Below are 17,912 nucleotides of genomic sequence, written 5' to 3'. Positions count from 1 at the left end.
ACACACACACACACACACACACACACACACACACACACACACACACACACACACACACACACACACACACACACACACACACACACACACACACACACACACACACACACACACACACACACACACACACACACACACACACACACACACACACACACACACACACACACACACACACACACACACACACACACACACACACACACACACACACACACACACACACACACACACACACACACACACACACACACACACACACACACACACACACACACACACACACACACACACACACACACACACACACACACACACACACACACACACACACACACACACACACACACACACACACACACACACACACACACACACACACACACACACACACACACACACACACACACACACACACACACACACACACACACACACACACACACACACACACACACACACACACACACACACACACACACACACACACACACACACACACACACACACACACACACACACACACACACACACACACACACACACACACACACACACACACACACACACACACACACACACACACACACACACACACACACACACACACACACACACACACACACACACACACACACACACACACACACACACACACACACACACACACACACACACACACACACACACACACACACACACACACACACACACACACACACACACACTGCAACATTTTTTTTCATATACCCCATCTCATTACTGATACCCTATCCAGTCTTACTTTTCCAGCGTAGAAATGTTTATTCTGGCCACTACTCTCCCTTTAAAATCCCATCCTACATTGGACCTTATTATGTACGGGAATAGAAAGCAAGCTAAATTATAATGTCATTTCTGTCACCTGGCTAATACTTTGTGCTATACCATTTAATCACCTAAAAAGACTGGATGATGGAGGTATGTATCATCACCTGACTTGCTGCTTCTTAATCTGTCGTCAGCTTTTCCTCAGTTTAACTTGCAAGATCATTTCCCATTCCCAGGCTCGCATAGAGCTGTCTATCTGTCTATTTATCTATCTATCTATTATGATTTGTAAATATAATATGGAGTCCTAACATATGTATGTAGGTATGAGTTATCGTGATATCTCTCATCATATCTATTAAACTGTCTATATATCTATTAATCAGTCAACCTACTATCTACCTATCAATCTAGCTATCTCTATCTTTTTATCTGTCTATATCTCTCCATCTATCTGTATATATATTAATATGCTTTTTTCTGATGTTTTTAAATTAATCACTCTATACTATATCTATCTATCTATCTATTCATCTATCTATATCTATCCATCTACCTATCTATTTATCTGTCTTTCTATCCACAGTCTCTGTCTATTCATCCATCTACCCATCTACCTATCCATGTATCCATCCACCTACTCATCAACCTATCCATCCATCTACCTATCTATCCATCTACCTACCAATATATCTATCTACTTATCTATCTATCTATCTATCTATTGATCTACCTATCTACCTAGCTATCTGTCTGTGTCCCACTTAAATGAAACCAACCAACCAACCAAGAGTATACTGTATACTTTTCCATTTTACAAGAGGATTTTCCAACCCAAGCTCACCGGTCTTACAGTTATTTATCTGCACCTCTCCACTACCCCTCTCTACTGCACATCTCTACTGCACATCTCCACTACGCCTCTCCACTGCATCTCTCCACTGCATCTTTCCACTGTCCCCCTTCACTGCACCTCTCCACTGCGCCTCACTGCCCCTTTCCACTGCACCTCTCCACTGCGCCTCACTGCCTCTCTCTACTGCGCCTCACCGCCCCTTTCCACTGCACCTCTCCACTGCACCTTTCCACTGCACCTCTCCACTGCACCTCACTGTCCCCCTTCACTGTGCCTCACCACTGTGCCTCACCGCCCCTTTCCACTGCACCTCTCCACTGCCCCTTTCCACTGCACCTCTCCACTGCCCCTTTCCACTGCACCTCTCCACTTCCCCTTTCCACTGCACCTCTCCACTGCCCCTTTCCACTGCACCTCTCCACTGCGCCTCACTGTCCCCCTTCACTGTGCCTCACCGCCCCTTTCCACTGCACCTCTCCACTGCCCCTTTCCACTGCAGCTCTCCACTGCGCCTCACTGCCTCTCTCCACTGTGCCTCACCGCCCCTTTCCACTGCACCTCTCCACTGCACCTTTCCACTGCACCTCTCCACTGCGCCTCACTGTCCCCCTTCACTGTGCCTCTCCACTGCGCCTCACTGCCCCTTTCCACTGCACCTCTCCACTGCGCCTCACTGCCTCTCTCCACTGTGCCTCACCGCCCCTTTCCACTGCACCTTTCCACTGCGCCTCTCCACTGCACCTTTCCACTGCACCTTTCCACTGCGCCTGTCCACTGCACCTTTCCACTGCACCTTTCCACTGCGCCTCTCCACTGCACCTTTCCACTGCGCCTCTCCACTGCACCTTTCCACTGCACCTTTCCACTGCGCCTCTCCACTGCACCTTTCCACTGCACCTTTCCACTGCACCTTTCCACTGCGCCTCTCCACTCACCTTTCCACTGCACCTTTCCACTGCGCCTGTCCACTCACCGCCTCCTCCGCCCAGTTTTTCAGTGTCCCAGGCAATTTATGGCCGAACAGGTTAAAATATCATGGCACTTCTATCAATATATTACCGTGTGTTTTGTCCCTTGTCACTGGCGTCAGGTGGATTATTCTGCACGTGTATCAAAATAACTGCTGAATTATTGCCCTGGGTTCGTGTTCTCGTCAGGTGAGGAAGCTCCCTAACACCTATTCCTTAGCGATTTATTTCTGGATACGTCTGGTTCGTAACCTTTTGTACGTTATTTATGCAGAGTTTGGTGATACTGGAAGGATTTAAATAACACAGAAGAGGACAGCAAATTGTAATTTTAAAGGAAAATACTGGCACTGGACTGGGATACACAAAGGCTCACATTTTTGTCGGTTAAGGAAGTTCCCTAACACCTTTCCCTAATTGATTCATTTTGCTTTTTACAGTTTACTGTCCTCTGTGTTACATAAATCCTAATATCATCATATTCTGCATTAGAAACGTATGAAGGAATATTAACAACACATCTAAAAATAAATCGCTAAGGAAAAGATGATAGGGAGTCTCCTTAAGCGAAGAAAGTCCGAACCAAACTTCATGGATAATACCCTGTTGTTGGTGGTGCCTTCGCTCGGTGGCACGGATATAGCTGGGTGGCTCCGTTGCCTGGTTATACAAACGTCCCTCAGCTCCCTCCCTAACCCCTGTAGGGAGGATGGTGGGCTGGAAGAGGAGGAGGGGGGGGTGCAAATTCATCCTGCAATCTACTGGCTCACACTCAGATGAATCTGGGGTTACAACTGCTACTCCTACAACCATTTTATTACTTAATTCATCCATATATTTCTTTAGCCTATTTACTTATACCAGAAAGGGCAAAAAGACTGCAAAACTTTACATGTCTCTTTTAGCTTCTGTAAAAGTTCCTGCTGGCGACAACATATTAATTATTATTATTATTATTATTATTATTATTATTATTATTACTCTTATTATTATTATTATTGGAGTTCTTTTTCTTTTTGCAGGATTGGCAGGGAAGTAAAAACACAAAAAAATCCCTTGCCTCTTCCTCTTCCTGCAAATCAAAATCTGGGTTACGTGAGAGAAATTACATGTGATTTCAGATCCTGGTTGACTTGCAGGACGTCGTATATTACGAGAGAGAGAGAGAGAGAGAGAGAGAGAGAGAGAGAGAGAGAGAGAGAGAGGGAGGCTGACTTACGAGATGTCATATATTCTGTGGCAAGGTCGTGTGTTTCCCCCTAATGGCTGATGTGTGGCCAAGGTGCCTCGTCACTCATACACACTGCCTCCTTGACTCGTTAAAAAGATGCTGTGTTGCAACCTCAAGATGCCTCGCACACACACACACACACACGCATACATACATACATACACACTTCCATGCATACAAACATACACAAACTTTACATACATATATACATACATACATTCTCTCTCTCTCTCTCTCTCTCTCTCTCTCTCTCTCTCTCTCTCTCACATACACACAAATAAAAAGACAGACAGACAGACATAGATAGATAATGATACATAACTGCAAGTATTGTGCTGTTTCCACTATCCATCCATCCATCATCCACCCCTACGTTGCCCCATGAGGAGCGTAGGAGCCCGGGGCTAGGTAGTTGGTCCTGACATTTAAGATGAGAGTGACCAACCTCACTTATCCCTGAGTGGCATTACGTAAGCAATAAACCCCAACTTTCCGTTGGATATAAACCTTCACCGGCTCAATCCGATTGGAGCACAATAATTACCCACTAAACCACCAGGCGCCAAAATTTGGTTTCTCTTAACTCCAATATCGTCCATGTGAAACTATCAGTTACTATCGCTCCTGTTTGTACTGTCTAACTTTAAATTTGTTTCTTATATGTGATCCACCTTGTTCTAATTACATTGTTATTTTCTTTACAATACAAACTTGTTTTTAACAATCAAAAGTTTATTACACTCATTCTCAAAATTCCTCCCTTTTAATTTAAGTACAATACCGGTGTGTTTACTATTCTTGTGAGGCTTCCAATCATTAGCACTTTCACATCAGCCGTTTTTACATATTCTGATTTACTCTTTTCACGTAAATCTGGCTCAGATTATTGTCCTTTTGTAGCTCAGTGGCAGACGATAATGCTACAGCTCTACATACTTTCCACGGCAATTCTTCGTGACTAGCAACATTTTCTAGATTTAATCTCTGATACAATTCAGCATGCACTAGAGAGATATGGTAATTTTAGGCCAGGTTAGAGTAAAAAGAGTATAGTCAACAAGGAGACCCAGTCCTACCTGATAACTACAGAAAGGCTCATCGAATTGCATGCAGTCACGACTTAATATTCCAGCTGCAGTTCCCTCAAGTAAAAATAAAGAGACTATATTGGTGACAAGAAAAAGGTAAACATAATCCCAGGCTTAACAAGCTGACCTCCCCCCTCCTTATAATGCCTATCACCACTCGATATTGGAGCATAATTTTGTCATAACGTTATTTAGCACAGTTACATATTTCACTTTATATATACGAATGTGCCAATGAACGTGATATCTGTGTCTTTATTCCTTTCTATTTTGTTGATTTCGTACTTGCTTTCTTTCACTTGCGGGCACCCGTCCTAGCAGCGTTCCTTTCTAGTGACTGTCTGCACATGGTACTATTGACAAACTATGAAAAGTACCTGCTCTGATGTGTGTGTGTGTGTGTGTGTGTGTGTGTGTGTGTGTGTGTGTGTGTGTGTGTGTTACTCTGGACAGAGACTTCACAGCCCTTTTTCTGAGGCCCGTAAGTCCCACGTACACCCGAAACCAGTAATCGGTAGCCCCCTGAATTGCTTAAGTCAAGGGAAGGATTGACGGGTCGAACGAACACTGCCTCTCCCCTCCCCCCCGGGCCCTCTCCAGCCTACCCCACCCAACCCAACCCCCGTTTAAACATTGCCGAGTAAGTTTGTTGTAACATTCATGGCTGGCGATGTTACGTTATGTTCATGTCTACATGAATTAACATTCACGTCAGTTACCACTAGTGTTAATGATATACCATGAATTAATGTGCGATAATGTATTACCAACTAGCATATGAACGTGGAGAAGCAATGTGATATAAATAAAGGCCTGAGTATGGAAAAAGGCAGAGCGAGTATAATTTTAATGCGCTATAATAATATATTCTTATTAACATCATCACCATCCGGACCTCCTTTCCCACCCTAGGGCAGGGTGAGGATTAGGGCAGGTTCCCACTTCGAGTGTATGAAGCTATTTCAACCACATTTACAATATCTGTTGCCATCTGTCGGTGTTCCAGGTTGTCAATCATACAAAAATGTTTTCTGGTTATTTGTATTTATATATAGACACGAAATCAGCTACGAATAATATTAGCTCTATATATGAGACTTTGCTTCAAAGATTCGAGTCATTCTCTGGTATGAATCACGCACACGCTCACGGACACGCCCCTGCGCGCGCACACACACACACACACACACACACACACACACACACACACACACACACACACACACACACACACACACACACACACACACACACACACACACACACACACACACACACACATAGTTGCACGCATACGCATACACACAGACCTGCAACACAATGTTAATGCATTGCCATTCGATCTAAAGATGAGGACTACAGCCCTGTTATTTACTGAATCAGTTACCACTTCCTCCATCATCGTATCCTTCTTCCTATTCACAGTCATAATTACATCAGCATGTGTAAGTGTAATGACTGCACTACGGGACTGTGTTGCTTTACAGCAAACAGTTAGATGGCTAGTCCCATGAACAGTAATTTTGTTTGGCCGCTGAGTAATGCCTAGAGCAAAATAAGTCTTCTATGTCTCGCATATAAGTCATAGATTCGCGTGTGGTAAATGCAAAGTTGTTTTCTGTAAGCACAGGCAGCATACAAAGGCCGTAACCCCCATATAATCTGCTAGCAATACACAGCTTTATGGCCTTGTGACACTAACACTGGAAATTGCTGGGTGTATTTTCATCTACCAGTTCAATCCACAGAGAACTCGCTCCTATACCGTATGGTATCATGTTGTCCACCTGATTCGCCATATATAGGTGTATAGAATGTGTGCTTAAAGCGTGTTAAATGTTTCGTTCATGTTCTAGGAGTTGTTGGTTCGCACTACGGTGAAGTGGCAACAAAGGGTGCGGGTGGTGGGGACTGCAGTGGCAGACGACAACAGAGATGTGGCTGAAATAGTTTCATACACATGAAATGTGAATATTATTTACTTGATGTTAATATGAATGTATTTATTAAAATGCAATAAAATTATAATCACCCTGTTTTTTTTTATTCTGCATTTTCTTTTTTTTACATCACATTGCTTCTCCACGTTCATATTTTTTTTTTATGTGCTCAACTCTGGGCATAGGCTTCACAGCCTGCTCCCAAGGCCCAGTAGTCCTCCTACATATTGTACACCTCTACATGTCACCACTTCGGCGCTAACACCCATCGTCCATATTGAATACATGCTAGGGCTGTCTCATACAGGACTGGTGTATTGGTATTAGCGGGGTTAATTTTACGACATGTCGGCGGGTCTTCTGGTAGATCGGTAAAGTCTGCCGTAATGAAATTCAAATCCTTAAACTGTTCCCTGCCCCAGCGGGGATTTGAACCTGGGCCCGGTAGGACCGCAAGCCACCTCTCTGCCGATTACTGCCCATTATTCCATGGTATGTTATTAACGCTAATGGTAACGCACGTAAATGGTAAATCATATAGACACCAACACAACGTAACATCGCTAGCCACGATTGTTATAAACCCACCCAGCAACTTATAGACCAGAGTCGGATAGAGAGGGGTGGGGGGACGGGGTGGGGGTGGGGGGAGGTTGTGTTCGTTCGCCCGGTCTATCCTTCCCCTTGGCTTCAGCTACATAGGGGGCTACCGATTATTGCTTTCGGGTGTACTACGGACCTTCACATGCCACCACTTCGGCACCAATTCCAATCATCCACACAGAATACATGCTAGGGTTGTTCATTCAGGACTGATATAATGGTATTAGGGTGAGTGTTTCCATGATACTTCAGTATTTGTGTGGAATGTTGGTAGAATCTGTTTTCAGGAAGTTCATCTCAACAAACCACCTCCTGTTAAAGCCTGAACTGAACTAGCGTCTTGTCGGACTGATGACCACTTCTCTAACCAGTGTATGTCGCAGATCTATCTACCAATCTATATCAATTTGCCAATGAGAGAGAGAGAGAGAGAGAGAGAGAGAGAGAGAGAGAGAGAGAGAGAGAGAGAGAGAGAGAGGTGCTAGGAAATAAATGGTATGTTAAATTAATGGCTACCGACTGCATAAGGGTTATAAAATGGGACATTCACTTACTACTTACTCCCAATCTTCCAATACTGCATGAACCGCAAGAGTCGATGTTACTTCCACGTCCCCAGTTGCACTGCTGGGTGAACAGGGACAAGGGGGAAACCAACTGCGCCCAACATTCTGACCGGCCCGTGACTCAAACCCGGGTTCTTCCAACTGCGACACGAATGTGCTAATCAATGCACTACCAACTCCTCAAAGATTTTGTTTTTTACTTCACTCGTGACTCTCCTCTTTCCTCTCTCCTGTTTCCTACTTTTGTCCCAGTGGGCAAGCTAAATTTATACCCCCTTCGTCTCTCTCTCTCTCTCTCTCTACTGTATATATATATATATATATATATATATATATATATATATATATATATATATATATATGGAATTCGGTAACAAAAAACATCTCCATGGGCGCAGTGGTTTAAAGGTATGCAGTATCAGAGTTCTTAGCTTCTTTCAGATTGCTTCAGAGCTGTCCTAGCTAACAGACACCGACTGAGGTAATGGGAAACAGATGCTGGCCTGGGATGGTGCTTGGCGCTGAGGTGTAACAATAAATAAAAGAAAAAATGAGAAGATGGGTGTTTGAGGTCGACTCTACAGACACGTGATGGGGATGGCAGGGCAAACATGAGGCGTGTGTGCAGAGAAGTGATAAGGACTGGGATGGTATACTTATTTACTCTAACATGGCCCAGATTTTACTCCTTTTGTAGCTTATTTCACGTAGTTCTATCTATCAATCTATTGCCAGACGCCATAATCCCGTAAGGGGTGGCCATTTGACTTTGAGTTATTTGTTTCACGGGGAGGGGCACTAACCCTCCACCAACCCACTTGTTGACACGTAGGAAGCACGTATGGTTTTGTTATATGGTTACCACCCAGCATTGTAAATGGTTTCTTGGCTTACAGGAAACCATTTGGCTTGTCACTCAATGTAAAGCCACCTGAAAAGGAAAGAAAAGTAATAAGAAGTGACAGGAAAGATGGGAGAAACAGGAAGAGAGGAGGGCAGGCACAGAAAAAGAATGATAAAGGCTAAGGAAGAAGTAGGCAGCACTACATCAAGTGAGTGGATGACGTAGTTCATTGGCAGAAAAAAGACATTGCTATGGTTTTACATCATTTCCATTGCACCTCTTGGTGGCTAGCATCATATTCCAGTATCAGTTTATTGCTACAGCTCAGAATTCAAGATGGAGAGTCGTCAATTTTAGGCCAAGTCAGAGTTAACATGGTATAGCAGGATGTATGGCAAAAGGAAAAGAGTACATGCAGTTAGCAAGGGCGATGTATGAGAAGCGTCGTTTTGGTGGCGAGATTTAAGACAGATTTAGCCTGAAAATTCGATGGAGACTGTAAATAATGAAGGGGGAAAAATGAAATGAGAGGGACTGGCAGGAATGGTGGTGAATGAGGGATCAGGGCAAGAGGAGAAGGAGGGGGCTGGTATGCTCTGTGAAAATGGGTGTTGTAGACACCATATGCATGGTGAAGATTTAAGTTTCCCCCCTGCAACCAACGAGAAATATTAGCAGAGAGAGAGAGAGAGAGAGAATAGCCAGTAAAGCAATGAAAGAAGGACGAGAAGCAACAGAATGGAAGCCTGATAAGGAGATTGACTATAAACAAGGGGGCGAAGCTACCTGAGACCTGGCAAGGAAAACTTGGAGAAAAGAAGAAGGACTAAGAAGAACAGAAATGAAAAACAGGAAAAAAGAAGAAAGATCCAGGAGGAAAAATAAACAAACTAGACGGTAGAAATTACAAAAATACGGGGGGGGGGGGCAAATTAAGAAGTGAGGAAGCGGGGCGAAAACATATGAGAATCATGTAAAGTGAAAGGACTCTCGGTGGAAAACACCTACGTAATGTGCATAACGATGGGGAAACTCATGTGTTCCTAATTAATCAGATCAATGGGATAGCATCAAGTGAGGGTTCTTGGAAGACAAAGTGAGGGGAAAGATGACGAAGAACGGAGGAAATAGACTGAAGGAAAGAGAAGGAAATAACACACACACACACACACACACACACACACACACACACACACACAGTCACAGATAAAGACAAGTAATCCGTCGGTACTATAGAAAATTTTGGGATTGATGGAGGGAAGACAACCCCCACTCCCCAACACCAACCAGTCATGAAATTTCCACAGTTTTAATAACAAAGGATAAGAATATTGCATGGATAAATTTCTAGGATTAATGGAGTATTTGAGAGGGGGGGGGGTGAGCTGGGAGCAGGGCAGTGAAATGGCTGGGAACAGGGCGACATGTAGGCGATTTGTTTGTGGCCACCCCTTACGTGACTGAGGCGTCTGGAAATAGAAAGACAGATACACTAATGCACTTATAGGCAAAACAAGAAACTGCACCAGGGAATTTGGGGAGGAGATGCAGCGCCTACTCTCAGCTCTGAAGAGGATATCCAGAGTCTTCAAGATAAAGAAGAAATTCGTAGACGTATAGAAATAAGGCCACGTATGTTATGCTCACCATAGGAATTAAGCATAACTGGTAGGGAAGGAATGAACACCCGACTCCTACCCCCCTCAAAAAAAAAAAAAAAAAAAGTGTTGTATATAGTGTTTGTAGTTTTTTTGTTATTTTTCTTTATTCCATTTTGTGTAAAAATTAAAGTTGTCCATGATATTAGTTGGTTTACCTGAGATACGCCATTTAGCACGACTAGCCAAGGAAAAACAATGGGAAAAGCATCAATTAACTACAGTATATGGATTAAGATTGTTTCGAAATAATGATGAGGAAGATTTGTGTGTGTGTGTGTGTGTGTGTGTGTGTGTGTGTGTGTGTGTGTGTGTGTGTGTGTGTGTGTGTGTGTGTGTGTGTGTGTGTGTGTGTGTGTGTGTGTGTGTGTGTGTGTGTGTGTGTGTGTGTGTGTGTGTGTGTGTGTGTGTGTGTGTGTGTGTGTGTGTGTGTGTGTGTGTGTGTGTGTGTGTGTGTGTGTGTGTGTGTGTGTGTGTGTGTGTGTGTGTGTGTGTGTGTGTGTGTGTGTGTGTGTGTGTGTGTGTGTGTGTGTGTGTGTGTGTGTGTGTGTGTGTGTGTGTGTGTGTGTGTGTGTGTGTGTGTGTGTGTGTGTGTGTGTGTGTGTGTGTGTGTGTGTGTGTGTGTGTGTGTGTGTGTGTGTGTGTGTGTGTGTGTGTGTGTGTGTGTGTGTGTGTGTGTGTGTGTGTGTGTGTGTGTGTGTGTGTGTGTGTGTGTGTGTGTGTGTGTGTGTGTGTGTGTGTGTGTGTGTGTGTGTGAGGGCAAGGGTGGGCTGTCAGGGGTTATGTGAAGGAGGAAATTTATTATAGCATAAGACGGAGAAGCGACCGGGAGGAGAGCGTGCCTCAGGGCGGACATAGGCAGTGTGGGTGGGTGAGTGGGTGGTGGGTGGGTGGAAGGATGAACAAGACAGGGTGATGAGGAGGATAAATCTGGGGTGGAAAGGGGAGAGAAATGGATAGATTCGGGGAGACAGAGAGGCGGACAATTGACAAAAGATGTGGGTAGGGAAGGTGAGTGGATAAAGAGGATGAGGGAAAGAGAGAAAGAGTACAAGGGAAGAACAGAAGATGGAAACAACAGATTGGCAGAGAAAGAAAAGCAGAATATTGGTAAGTGGAAGAATTACCGGGACACAAGGAAAAAAAAGCTTGAGAGAGAGAGAGAGAGAGAGATCGCCAATAAAGAAATGGCCGAAGGATGACAAGAGACACAAAGGAAGCCTGGTAAGGAGATTGACGATAAACAAGAGGATGAAGCTGCCTGAGACCTGACGAGGAAAACTTGAAGAAAAGAAGAAGGACTTGGGAGGAAAAAAAAAAAGGAAAAACGGCGAAAGTTGCAGGAGGAAAAATAAGCAGACTAGATGGAAGGGTAAAAAAAGAAAGAAAAATATTAGCAAAATAAGGAGTGAGGAAGCGGGGCGAAAACAAGTGAGTGTCGTGTTTAGCATCAAGTGATGGTCCTTGGAAGACAGGGTGAGGGGAAAGAAGGGGAAGAATGACGGGAATAAGAGACTGAAGGGAAGAGTAGGAAATAACAGACACACACACACACACACACACACACACACACTGAAATGGGGAGAAAGCTGGAATAAGAAACGTGGGCTGGGGGAAGCGGAGGAGAGAACAGCGAAGATGTGGAGATAGAAGAAAAGGGAAGAGAAAAACCAAAGGGAAATTAAGAAAAAATATAGATGTAAGAAAGAGGCAAGAGGAAGAGGAAAAAAGGAAAACATGGCAGTAGAGAGAACAGGAGGGAAAAAACGAAAAAAAGTATATGCTAAGAAAATTGGAAAAATGAAGATAAAAGGGAGGAGGAGGAAAAAAGCAAAGGAAAGGGAGTAGAGGACGACTTGGAAGGAAAGACAAGGGGAATGAAAAAAATAGAGATGGAAGGTGAGGGAAACAGCAAGAAAAGAAAAGCTAGAAAGGGGAGATGGAATGAAGGATGAGGGAGAAAGCAAGGAATAAAAGCGAAAGGCAGAAGGAAGAAAGAAGAATGGGGGAGAGGGCAATAAAGAAAAAGTTAAATGAAAGGGACAAGAGAGAGAGAGAGAGAGAGAGAGAGAGAGAGAGAGAGAGAGAGAGAGAGAGAGAGAGAGAGAGAGAGAGAGAGAGAGAGAGAGAGAGAGAGAGAGAGAGAGAGAATAGAGACAAGAGTAAATATAAGGAGACAGGAAAGCGGAGAAAGAAGACGAAAACAAGAGCTTCAGGTGATTAAGAAGAGCATGAAGAGAAATTAGGAAAGTTTAAGAGATCGAGAGATTAAGAATAAAACTGAGAGACATATAAAACGAGTTTAGGAGCGAGAGAGAGATGGATGAGAGGCAGGCGCAGATGACCAAGAAGCAGTAAAATGAGCAGAAAGCAATAACTAGGGAGATGAGGAGTAAGGATGATTTTTGGAGATTAAATGATGAAAGCTAATTACACTGGATATCAAGAGTGTCGGACATAGGAAGATAAATAAGGTTACGTGCTTTTGGGTGGGGACTTAGAAACTGAGGAGAAGGGAAGAGGAAAGTAAGAGGGGCAGAAGAGAGAAGGAAAAAGAGGAAGACGAAAATATTAAGAAGAGGAGGAGGAGAAGGAGGAGGAGGGGAAGGAATGAGAAATATTGACATGCAGGAAAGAAGGGTATGGAATTGCTGAGAAAGAGAGAGAGAGAGAGAGAGAGAGAGAGAGAGAGAGAGAGAGAGAGAGAGAGAGAGAGAGAGAGAGAGAGAGAGAGAGAGAGAGAGAGAGACGGAAGTAAATATGAACAGGACTAACAAGACTAATGAACAGACCAGAGTGGAAAGAGAAGGTGGACAATTTGACTGATAGGAAAAAGAGACGGAGATAAGCAGGAAAGAGGAGAGATATAACGTGAGTGTCATAACAAGGAGTAATGAAAGAGAAAGGAAATGTGGCAGAGTAGAGGTGAGGAGAGTAGAGGATATGGGATGAAATGAAACACACTGGAGGGGAAAGGCAGATTAAAGGATTGCGAAGGAAGAAACAGGCAAATTCTGTAAAAAGATATTATTGTTGAAGGAGTGTGGCGATGATAGAAATAGGGAGAAAGGATAAATATAGAGGCTGAAGGAGTGTCAGGATGGGGAGGATGGAGAATATTGAGGATAATGAAGCAGACTTGTGTGGAGGGGGAAGGGAAACAATGGGCTTGTGAGGGATGAGAGCTATACCTCCTTTTAATGTGCAGTGTGCAGTATTCCATTTTTGTCATGTAAAAGAAGAAATAAAATCTGTGTTCGTTCTTTCTAACAATGATGGTGCTTTTCTATTTCCTTTCCGCGCCCTCTTTTTTTTTTTTTTTCTTTTTTTTCCGGAGGGTGTGATGGGTGGGGAGAGCTTAACTAGTTTTTTTTTTTTTTTTTTTTTTTTAAGTTGGCTAGATCTCTATCATAATTTTTCCCCCTAACAGATACTCTTGTTATGGACCACCAGAACTCCTGTTGCCTGTAATTCATATGTGCTCCTATGTAATCCTCTCCTAACCTAAACTGAACAAACACAACATATTCAAACCTAACTTATCTAAACCTATCCTACCTTATTCTCCTATTCTATTCACTCTTACCCTACTATACCCTACCCTAGCCTACCCTACCCTACCTTACCCTAACTTACCCTACCCTACCCTAACGTACCCTACCCTACCCTAACCTAACCTAACCTAACCTAACCTAACCTAACCAAACCTAACCTAACTTAACCTATCCTATCCTAACCTAATCTGACCTAACCTCTCCTCTCCTATCCTGATCTAGGCTAACCTAAAGGGCAGAAGTTACTAGCGTGGCTCTTGGGGTGTCGCTAGCAATCACACATAACAGGCCGGCCCGACTCTCCAGACAGCGACACTTGATCCACGTTAACGGCGTCACAGGAGAGCAGCTGATGGCCCTCGCTCTTTATCTCTGCCAACGAGGCTTGACACTACACAACTCTCTTACTCCTGAAAGATATAACGCAGGGAATCTGAGCGGGGCAAGGAAAGGCGAGGAAGAGGGCGAGATAAGAAAGAGTCCAGTGAGACTCTACTCTGTTCATTTTAACTTGGTCTAAATATGCCATACATCGATTCTGGATGCAGAGCTGTAGGAAAAGATAAACACTGGAGTACGATGCTAGTCACGAAGAATGTTATGGAAGTGACGTACAGCCCAAGTACTGTCCTGTCATTCCGCCACTGACCCACGGGAAAGAAGCTGAAAAGGGACGAAAATGGCTAAGTTAAAGTGTAAGAATTACAGAAAACGGTACGACAAACATTAGATGGAACTTTTAGGAGAATGAAATAACACACACATGGTCGCCAGTTCTCCAGTGTTTTATTGTAGCTAACACCAGACGATTTTTATTCAGCCAAGAGTGGGGCCGAGGGACCTTGGGATGTGCTAATGCTGCTAAAATAACACAGGAGTCGAGGCAGCTTGAGATGTGATTATACTGCTAAAATTAACACTAGGGTCGAGGGAGCCTGGAATGTGAAAATGCTGCTAGAATTAACACACGAGTCGAGGCAGCTTGGGATGTGCTACCGTAATAGTGCTAAATTTAACACTGCGTCAAGGGAGCCAGGGATGTGCTAATACTGCCAAAACTAATACTAATCAAGGGAGCCAGGGATGTGCTAATACTGCTAAAATTAATACTAAGTCAAGGGAGCCAGGGATGTGCTAATACTGCTAAAATTAATACTAAGTCAAGGGAGCCAGGGATGTGCTAATACTGCCAAAATTAACACAGGGGTCGAGGGAGTCTGCGATGTGATGTTGCTGCTAAAACTAGAAAGTATAGAGAGCACATACCTTCGCCAATGCCATTAAAAAGGATCCGGATCCGTGGGTATAGGATCCGGATCCGGATCCGCCCTAAAATTTAATCAATACTTTCTTGTTCCTTTCCACAAAAATCTCACTGAAATTCAGTGAGAACTTTTGGAGATATAGTGAGAAATACTCCCGACCCGGTTCCTGATCCGCCCCCAAATTTATTCATTTCTTCCTTGGCCTATAGTCCACCCTTCCACAAAATTTCACCAAAATCCGTTCGTAACATTTTGAGTAATCCTACTAACAGACAGACAAACAAGCAAAAAAACACTGGCAAAAACATATCCTTCGCGGTGGTAATTAACACTTGGGTCGGGGGTGCCTGGGATGTGATAATACCACTAAAATTAATACTCTGATATTCTGGACAAGTACCTTATGCCAGCGGACACAACACTAATATATCCATCTAAGTGTGAGCCATAGGAGCCTGGGTGTTATGAATGGAAGGAAATTAGGCCTCAATGTGATTTTTTCTACAATTAATAATCTTGTTGTCTTTGAAGAATACTGATAACAAGCAGGAAATTATAAATACCTGATATGTATGAGAATGATTAATATATATATACTAAATAACACCTAAAGAACAGGCTTGATTTACGTTATGCAAACGTGGCCCTTAAGATTTGTGTACGGAAGCTGATAAGGGTAGGGAACTGACAGGGACGGAGTTGGTTGCATGAATTTTGTACGAAGGGGTGCATGACAAGAGTTTGGCGTCCCTTTAAACGTGACAGTCGTCGGCTTGAATAAGTCTGATAGGTAAATATGAAGCTACGTGTGGCATGGTGTACCTCTGAGGCTGAACCAGGATTCCGGAGGCTTGGATGGTGAATGAATGGGTGTGTGGCTTGTTTCATTAGGTACAGTATACTGTTGACTATATATACACTATAATATACTCTCCTTGTCTCTGCTTCCTGGCATCTACCTCACCCCGAGTGCAGCTGGGAAAACCATGTGGGATAATAATTATCTCTCTATCTACACACACACACACACACACACACACACACACACACACAAAACTTGCCTAATGTGCGTCAAGAGGATTTATGTGGCGTCGAAAATTGCAGCATTTTTTTTTTTTAACCTTAACTTGCTGAGAATAAGTGATAATGTTTTATTTGTGTCTCAGTTACATCCCCTCCGGTTCAAATTCATTAATATATTACGTTCCAATATTCCTTCGAAATTTTCTAACCACGGATCTGATCGAGCTGTTGTGCTTGTCCTGCACAATTTTCTTCCCTGCATAAATTCGATTCCATCCTAACCGAGAGAGGGTCCCTTACCATCCGCCTCCCTAGGCTCCCTGCCACCGCTTGTCATCCCTTGTCCCTTTCTGTCATGTCTGTCACTCCTTGCTGCCCCCCTGCCACTGCCTAGGAATCAACTACCCCAGCCCCCCGCCGCCGCTTGCCATCTCGTGTCGCATCATGCCGCAGCATGCCGCCGCCCGCTGTTCCCTGCCATATCCTGCCATCCATCTCGTCAGGCCCACTACCGCCGCCTGTCGTCTTCTGCCACGTGGAACGACCTCGTACAATACGTCAAATGTACCATCTGCCGCCGCCGCTTGCCTCCCGTCTCCCTGAGCTCCATGTCGCCGTATGCCATTGTCTGCCACCCTCTGTTTATCCCTGCCGTCCCCATGCCGCTGCCTCTCTGAATCCCCTGCCAATACCTGGCGCCGATTACCGCTCCTTGTCGCCCCGGGTCAGGAGGAATGGCCTTATACCACAGGTCACGTGTGCTGGTGCAGCCTCAGTCCAAAGCCGCTGGTCCAGCTTTAGGAAAGGCTTGGCATCCCGGCATTCTGCATCTCCTACGGATGTCGCCACTTGCTATGAATGTCGGCAGTTACAGTACATGGGAAGTTAGGAGCTTCCTGCAGATTACAGCAACCCTTCAGGATTTCAAGACTTGGTACGAGTTCGTAAAAATGCCATGGTTTCCTCAGCTGACAAGGAGGTTTTCACAGTTACTGGATATTTTACATTTAGTTGCCTTCAACCTGCCAAGTTCTACCCAAGACTCCTCGGAGTATCCGGTACCATATTTATAAAGTTTCAGGAGCAATTTATAAACTTTATATAGTAACTGTTATGTCTAAAATTGCTTGTATATTTTTTTCTTCAATCTTACGGCTACCAAATACTTCACAACCAATCCAGTCATTATTGAAATGAAAAAATGCAACCAAACACAATGACTCACGATCATAATTTACTGTTACAGAGATTCTTTATCGTGAAACTGCTTAGGATCTTCTATAAATACGACTCCAGGACCCTACCCGAAAGACACCAAAACAATGTTATGTTGGAGACTGTTAGAGCTACAGCAAACCTGCAGACTTTGTTGCAAAATTTTAGAAAAATATAATGGTTAATGCGACATTCTCCAAATTCTTCACCATATCGCTGAAAAAAGAAAATTAATTAAAAAATAGTCAATAAACACGCCAAATTGGAAAAAATGAATACAAAGAAAAGCTG

The 17,912-nt window shown here is 43.8% G+C and overlaps 1 protein-coding gene across 1 annotated transcript in view; it reads right to left on the bottom strand.

The window, feature by feature from the left end:
* Nucleotides 1-16,743, bottom strand: part of LOC145407475 (putative neural-cadherin 2) — a 152,452-nt gene extending 135,709 nt beyond the window's left edge. The window contains exon 1 of the mRNA XM_080278404.1: nt 16,707-16,743. Coding sequence (XP_080134530.1) covers nt 16,707-16,743 — 37 coding nt within the window. The remainder of the gene's footprint in view (nt 1-16,706) is intronic.
* Between the last annotated feature and the right edge of the window lie 1,169 nt (nt 16,744-17,912).

This window comes from Coenobita brevimanus, chromosome 73 (assembly GCF_032717465.1).
Source record: "Coenobita brevimanus isolate Jiangsu-jjx chromosome 73, ASM3271746v2, whole genome shotgun sequence".
Classification (NCBI taxonomy): Eukaryota; Metazoa; Arthropoda; class Malacostraca; order Decapoda; family Coenobitidae; genus Coenobita; species Coenobita brevimanus.
This window is presented reverse-complemented; position numbering and strand designations above follow the sequence as displayed.